Raw genomic sequence first — 7,876 nt, 5'->3', positions numbered from 1 at the left:
ACTACACATAAATTTCCCCATTGGGGCAAACAGCATCTCCCTGGGGCCGTTTTAGTTGGGGAAACTGGTATAGGAAGAGGCTGGAGCTGAAGCCCCTTCTTGTGTACTAAGGTCCTGATCTGAATTGTGCCCCCACGTGCCTAGGAAGTAAGTTAACAAAACAGAATTCCAGGCATACATCCAAAGTCCTCATGGTGACCTCGGTTTGCCAGCCTGCAGGTGGTGGCTGGAGATCCCCTGGTGGCTGGAGATCTCCTGGGATTACAGCTGATCTCTAGATGAAAGAGATCAGCTAACCTGGGGGAAATGGCCACTTTGGAAGGAAAAACTCTATGCCATTATACCCCACGGAACTCCCTCCCCTCTTCAAATCCCGTCCTTTTCAGGGTCCACACTGAAAATCTCCCAGTATTTCCCAACCTGGAGATCTGAATTGTGCCCCCACGTGCCTAGGAAGTAGATTCACAAAACAGAATTCCAGGCATACATCTGCTCCAAAGTCCTCATGGTGACCTCGGTTTGCCAGCCTGCAGGTGGTGGCTGGAGATCCCCTGGGATGACAGCTGATCTCTAGGTGAAACAGATCAGCTAACCTGGGGGAAATAGCCACTTTGGAAGGAAAAACTCTATGCCATTACACCCCACGGAACTCCCTCCCCTCCTCAAATCCCATCCTCTTCAGGGTCCACACTGAAAATCTCGCAGTATTTCCCAACCTGGAGGTGGCAGCCCTATGGCAATCACATGTCCACCACATGGACACATCAATGTGTGAATGCTTAAAATATATACCATCTTCAGGTGTGGATTGCTATGATATTCAGTAAAAGCCACTATCCCTGCAGTTCAGCAGTTTGGCCACTAAGGGTTGCAATATAACAGAAAATATTTTTAGGTGCGCAGCCGTGTTGGTCTGAAGCAGAACAAACTGTGAGTCCAGGGGCACCTTTAAGACCAACAAAAATTTTATTCAGTGTGCAAGCACACTTTATCAGATACAGTGAAACATAATTTCCTCAACCATTGCATATAGAAGGGGAAGTTAGTTGCCGGGAAGGGCCAATTAGAGTCAAGACAGAGACAGAAACAAAAATGGAAATTACTAGTCCATACATATAGGTAGAGGGTGAGCAGTAAATTATCATACAGCATAATTGAATACTTTTGTTTTTGTTCCAATAGGTATACCAGCTTTGCATTTCAAAATTACAAATTCAAGTGATTGCAACCATCCTGGGTACATAAAAATGGCTAAGATACAAGGAGTAGGCCATGCTGGTAGGAATACATTTGAACCTCCAAAAACCTTTCAATAACGTGACTCACCAAACAATCCTGCATAAATTTAGCTTTAATGGAATAAGATGATGGTTCTCTTACAGGCTGGTAACTGGTTAAATAACAGAAAGCAGGAATAAACAAACAAGTCTCCTTAATAAACTGTGGAGTATTAGGACTTGTACTATTTAATTTGTCCGTTCATGATTAAAGTCAGGTGTGAGCAGTGAAGTGGCAAAGCTTTATAGACAACACCAAATTACTCAGGATAGTGAAAACCAAACCAGATTATCTAGCATTCCAAAAGGAGTTTTTCAAATTGGGTGAGTGGGCAACATCCCGGCACATGAGGTTCAAGGTAAGCAAGTATAAAGTGTTGCATATTAGGGCAAAAATGCCTAATGTTATATATTCACTAATAGGGTCTGTTATGTTCTGAGTTATTTCTAAGATGTTTAGTTATGGTTTGTGCTAAGGTATCCTAGTTTCCTCTGTTGTGATTGGCTGTGTAATAAAGACCTTCTAGTGGTCCTAAAGCCATGCAGAGTATCCTATCAGAAAGCTCCACTTAGGTCCAATCAGACCTCATGAAAGTAGTTACATTGTATATGGTTCAGGAGGGGTCATTTGGGGGGGACGTGGGGGGACGCCATCCCCCCGGGTGAGGTGCGGGAGGGCGGGGCTTGGAGCTCCCTGCCGGTGCCCGCTGGAGGTCGCCGCCGGCTGTGGGGAGGACACACTTCCGGTGATGTCAGCGGGTGTGGCATATGCTAATGAGCTATGCTAATGAGTCCCCCTAGCTCTTTTTCTACGAAATGACCCCTGTAGTTCAGTTTGGAACAGTATACATTTGGATGCCGCTCTCCGCAGACTCAGATTAGAGCTGAGTAATGTTCTGAATAAAAGCCTTGTATTGATAATCATCTCCTGCCTTTCAATACATAAAAGGGTCTGCAATAGTGATAAAAGGCCAGGAAAGACATATTGAGGTTGTTTGCTGCCTTGAGCCTAAGGAGAGAACCATGGCTCTGTGGTAGAGCATCTGCTTGACATACAGAAGGTCCCAGGTTCAATCTCCAGTTGAAAGGATCAGGTAGTAGATTATGTGAAAGACCTCTACCTCAGACCCTGGACAGCTGCTGCTTCTCTGAGTAGACAATGCTGACCTCAGTGGAGTCCAGGGTCTCATCTCTCTATATATAAAAGAAAGTCCCATCACCGTAAAATCAACGCTTAGGCCAAACCGCTGGACCTAGAAACACCAAATTCGGTGAGAGCGCTCCCACCATGGCATAGGTGATCACTAAGAAGGAATTTTTAGAAATTTGACCCCTAAGGGGGTCAAAGGGGGTAAAATGTGCTCCCCCCATTTATTCCTATGCGACTCCCAGACCTCCACCCCCCACTCTCTGATTGGTCAGCTGCACAGCTCAGTGTTCTGAGGTTTTAAAAAAAAACAACCAAGTTACAGGGGACTGCAGACAGCTAATGACAGTTGAGGAAATCAGAAGTGGCCAACAACCACTTGTGAGGTGAAGCAAAGCTGCTGACCCAGCCGCTCTGATGGCTTCCAACACACTCCCTCCACCTACACCTAACAGGTGGTTGTCTGTCAGGTAAAGCCCCACCTCCACAGTGGCTTCTAATACCCCTCCCCCTCCTACACTGGACAGGCAGCTGCCTGTCAGGTGTAGGAGAGGAGGTGGGATGGCTTCCAACACACTCCCCCCACCTCCTACACCTAATAGGCTGTTGTCTGTCAGGTGCAGCCCCACCTCCACAGTGGCTTCTAATACCCCTCCCGCTCCTACACTGGACAGGCAGCTGCCTGTCAGGCGTAGGAGAGGAGGTGGGATGGCTTCCAACACACTCTCCCCACCTCTTACACCAACCAGGCAATTGTCTATCAGGTGCAGCAGCGGTTACAGAGTGCTTCAAGCCATGAGGGCTTAGTCATCCTGCCAGCCCTGCCTCCACAATGGCTTCTAATACTCCTCCCCCCTCCCCGTCCTACACTGGACAGGCAGCTGCCTGTCAGGTGTAGGAGAGGAGCTGGGATGCTTACAGCTGTCGGTGAGGTTTGCTCAGCAGGATTGCCTTAGCACTGCTGCTGGCCCAGCCTCCATGATGCCTTTAAATACAATCCTCCCCAACACCAGACAGGCCGGTGTCTGTCAGGTGTAGGAGTAGGGCCAGGGGGTATGAATGTTTATGGGGAGATAGTAAGGGAAGTAAAGGAAATTTCTAGGTGCCATTTCAATGCGTGCCTCCCTCATGAACCTGAAGAAATGTCCACCACATCACCACTTCCTCACACCAACTCCCCCTCACACCTCTCACCTCTTACTGCCCCCAAGAAAGCTCCTGGCAAATGTTGAGCCAGATATACCAACGCTACAAGGAGGAGGCAACTTGGGAATGCAGCAAAGACATTTGCACAAAGTATTCCTGCAGTGCACTGAGCTGCACAGGCCAAGTACCAGCAAGATCACCCTGAGGTGCTCAGAACAACACAGTCTCCATATGAGCAAAACAATCCAGGAACACAAGTAGAGAGGCCATCACTTTCGTGGAAGGTAGCAGGAGTGGACGTAACAGACGACTGCTTCTCACGTGGACAGTTCTATGTTGCCTGCTCCAGAGTGAGCTCATCAAGCAGCCTGGTGATCCTAGCACCTGAGGGCAGAACCACCAATGTGGTCTAGAGAGAGGTCCTTCGGTAGAGAAAAAATAAGTACGTATTTCTCACTTCATTTCTTACACTACAATCTTCTCTGTTAGAATTCCTACAACAAATGTCACATTTCAAATTTCACATCATCAGTATTATAACTGGATTTACAGAACTTAAATACCATAGTGAAGCACGGATAGCAGGCTAGTCCAGTATAAGGCAGTTACATATGCAAACATGAGATAAGGTAGGATATACATATTTAAAATAAATAAGAGAAGTATAAAGAAGTGGTGTAGATAAGTGGAAACTCTCTCTCTCTCTCTCCCAAAATTGTAGAACTCTGAGGTATCAAGTGAAGTTGAAGAGCCAAAACAAAGCACTATTTTGTACAATGCATAATTGACTTGTCGGGTTTACTGCCACATGATGTATTAATGGCAACTTGCTGGCTCTCCTCCATGAATCCCTATTTAAACCAATTAGTCATGACAATTAAGTGGAACTTCCATGTTCAGAGGCAAAGGCACAACAGCAGATGGAAGCTTTGGCCTCTGTGCCTTTGTTTGTGGGCTTTCGATGGCATCCAATCGGCCACTGGGAAGTACCATGCAGGGCTAGATGGACAGCTGGTCTGATCCAGCAGGGCTCATGCTATTGTCACCCTATCCAGAGTTACATGATCAATGTTGAAGCGGGTAACACAGTTTAGGAGGTAGTTCAAGATGGGCAGCCGTGTTAGTCTTTCTGTAGCAGTAGAAAAGAGCAAGACACTATAACCCCCATGTCTAAAGAAGCTTGAATGGGAAGGAGTCTCCCACTGTAATATAACTTTACTCTGTTCTTCAAGAAGGAAATGGATAGCTATGTTATGTTGTCACAACCATGTAAGTCTTGGGCAGTAGGTGGCACTGTTATCTGTGCGTACTCTCTCTGTTGCTGCAGCCTAGAGTTACAGGCTAGAAGGCAACTGAAGCCGGGTGAGCCTGGAAGGGCTTTTGCACCGGGCTAGAACTGTGCCAAGCTGATCTATTATTCACAGGGCTTTCTTGCAGACATGTGGCAGCAGGTCTTACAGAGCGTCCGGTGAGTGTACAGAGGTGGCAGACAAGCTTCTGGGGGAGCTGATGAGGTTGGGATGGATTGCCCATGGCTTGTGGCTGGGATTTGCTCAGAGGGGTGGGGTCTGGCAATGAAGAAAGAGTTCAGCGCTGGTTTAACTGCTGCACAGAGTGTTTGAAAACAGGGCAGCCACCCTAGTTATGTGCGACTGGAACGGAAAGAGAGAGGCACAAGGTAAACTCTCTGATTGCACAGCAATAAATGTAGAATAGTGACCAACCAGTTGTGGTCTCAGTGGATATATGGATATATATATATCCATTCTATACACAAACACACCTAGAAAGGAAGTAGGAGGGAAATCCATTTTAGTCTTTTCAACCATTGTGACAGAGTATGCAAGCTGGTCTTTAAAGTGTCTTTGAGAGGAAAGTGATGGACAATTATTGTTGCGCCTTACTGGAATCTTAGAATTTCCCTTACAGAGGATGTCAGTCAAGAGGCTCCTGAGCTGATCCTGCTTGAGGCAGATTATCATGGCTAAAGCTGCTTGGCATAGAAACTGCAAGGCCTGTGAGCAGAGAAATGCATGAAGGTTCAATTACCTGTTGCATAAGCTGCTCACCTTTCTAAGGAGCTAGAAGCGGGGGAAGGGAAATGCTCTTACTGGCCCTCAGCAATCCAGCTGTCCCTTGGTGGGCTATAGGCACACTTTACAAGACCTGCTTGTAAAATGTGTGATCTTGCAGAAAACTCCTTACCTTTTATAGCCATGTACTTACTGTGTAGCCTTAGGTATCCCCCCCCCCCCCCCCCCCCCTTTAACTTTTTTTATTTTTGTGCACATGTGGGGACTGCCCCACGTATGCACAAACCTCCCCCTGCCCCCCAAGTGCCCCCAAAGTGCAGATATAGATATCCGCACGGAGGGGGCAACTTGGCTATTAGTATAAGGATGTATATGCCAAGTACTTTAAATGCCATGGAAGAAATTTAAAAGCTTAATGTTACTATTATCATTTCTCTACCATGCCTGGATAGGAACTGAAGTGATATTTGTGTTGATAGCTTTTCTTTCCTTTTGGGGGCAAAGAGCAGAGTTTTAGCTAATCATTAACAAAAGGAATCTGCAACCCAACCCTACAGACTAGGTCAATATTTCCAGAATGTGTGGGAAAGAAAGGGGCTAACTATTGTTGAAGGCTTTTACAGCCGGAGTTCATTAGCTGTTATAGTTTTTCCGGGTTGTATGGCCATGGGCATTGTAGGACCTGATGTTTCGCCAGTAGCTGTGACTGGCATCCTCAGAGGTATAACACAGAAAGCTGGAGTACTCTCTGTGTCAGGTGAGAAGAAAATGGTAGGCAGGTAATTTATATCTACTCAGGAAGGTGGGGTAGGGCTGAGTCATTATCTTCTAGGATAATGAACAGGCTGTGAACATGCTAATAGAACCTCCTCAGGAAACCACAGGAAACAAGCCATATACAAAAGAACCTCCTCAGGAAAGCTCCTTCAAGTTAATGATGATGCTCCTTTCACACAATACAGATGACACTGCTCATGAGAATCTTGCGGGCTATTAAAATATTTGGTTCAAATGCATGACTGAACAACATCTGCTGGCTACAGGCTTTTTGGTTTGTTTTTTAGACACAGCCTGCTTTTTATTCCTTCTAGAGTTGGCCAGGCTAGACCTTTTTGTAAAACTGGGATAGAGAAAGATACTCAGGGAGACAACTTCCTTTTCCTCCAAGGCCTAAACCCAGCAGGACACTTAATTGGCTCTTCTAAGCTTGGTGTTGGTTGCTGAAGGAAGAGGAAGCTGTTTAGTCCTTGCAGTCTGCTGTGCTTGTCTGTCCTTGAGATCTGGTTTGGGCAAGACCAGAAAACTCAGCTCCGGGAACTGAAGATGCTCAGGCAGCTGTCTCTTGCTGGGTCTCACTGACTTCGGTCTAACAAGTGGGGTCGGGAAGAGACAAATCAGCATGCTGCTGCATTGTACTGGCTATCCTTGGAGAAAGCAAAATAGCAGAAATTAACCGTACTTTTTTTCTGGACAGAGACCAATTTTTCATGAATCAACACAGATGTACACATGATCCCTCTTTAAAAATTACCACTGCAACTGACTACATATGACACCTGTGCTCAGATCCTCAGACACCTGGTCTGGCTTCAAAAAGCAGCAGCCGGGGAAGGAGAAGAGGCCAGGGTGATATGGGGGGCATTCTTTGGTCCTCTTCTACCCCCACAATTGAAAATTACTCCTAACCTTGGGCCCCGGTCACACGGGCCGGAAAATGCAGGGGGGAAGCATGGCTGTTTGCCCCGGAGCAAAATAACGCACGGCCGCCCGATCACACATCCCATCGAGGTCCCGTGGTTAGGGCGTGAGGTGCCGATCACACGGCTATCCTGCTACGTGGCAAAGAAGCGGTGCAGTGCGATCACACCAGCAATCGCTAGGCGCCGCTTCCGTGGCAAACGGGAATATTTTTGTTTCTCACCAAAAGGTGAGCATGCACATGATCGTTTGTGCGCATCCTGTGCAGACTTAAAAAAAAAAAAAGTAACCGGTTTGCGACGGGACGCAATCAGACACCTGCCCTTGCCCCGCGTTTTCCGGAAACTAGTACCTCGTAAGTACTAGTTTTTTAATCCGCATCTTCGGCGGGAAGCCAAGGTTAGCCACGGGTTAGCCACGGGAGCACTACGCTTCCCAGATGTTGCGGTGTGATCGTGCCCGGAAAATCCGCCTATCATCCGTATCTTTAGCGCGGCAAATGCTCCGTGTGAACGGGGCCCAGGTTGGTTTAAAACCAGGAATGGGGAAAAGAGACAGGTACAATACGGGTCTCC

The 7,876-nt window shown here is 47.0% G+C and overlaps 1 protein-coding gene across 1 annotated transcript in view; it reads left to right on the top strand.

Annotated features, from left to right (window-relative positions):
- The first annotated feature begins 4,968 nt into the window (after positions 1-4,968).
- Positions 4,969-7,876, top strand: part of EPHX1 (epoxide hydrolase 1, microsomal (xenobiotic)) — an 11,777-nt gene continuing 8,869 nt past the window's right edge. Inside the window, exon 1 of the mRNA XM_015421482.1 lies at positions 4,969-5,038. Coding sequence (XP_015276968.1) covers positions 5,010-5,038 — 29 coding nt within the window. The 5' untranslated portion in view covers positions 4,969-5,009. The remainder of the gene's footprint in view (positions 5,039-7,876) is intronic.

Source organism: Gekko japonicus, unplaced genomic scaffold (assembly GCF_001447785.1).
Source record: "Gekko japonicus isolate JY-2015 unplaced genomic scaffold, Gekko_japonicus_V1.1 scaffold1012, whole genome shotgun sequence".
Lineage (NCBI taxonomy): Eukaryota > Metazoa > Chordata > Lepidosauria > Squamata > Gekkonidae > Gekko > Gekko japonicus.
The sequence above is the reverse complement of the archived record's forward strand: the minus strand, read 5'-3'. Positions and strand labels throughout refer to the sequence as shown.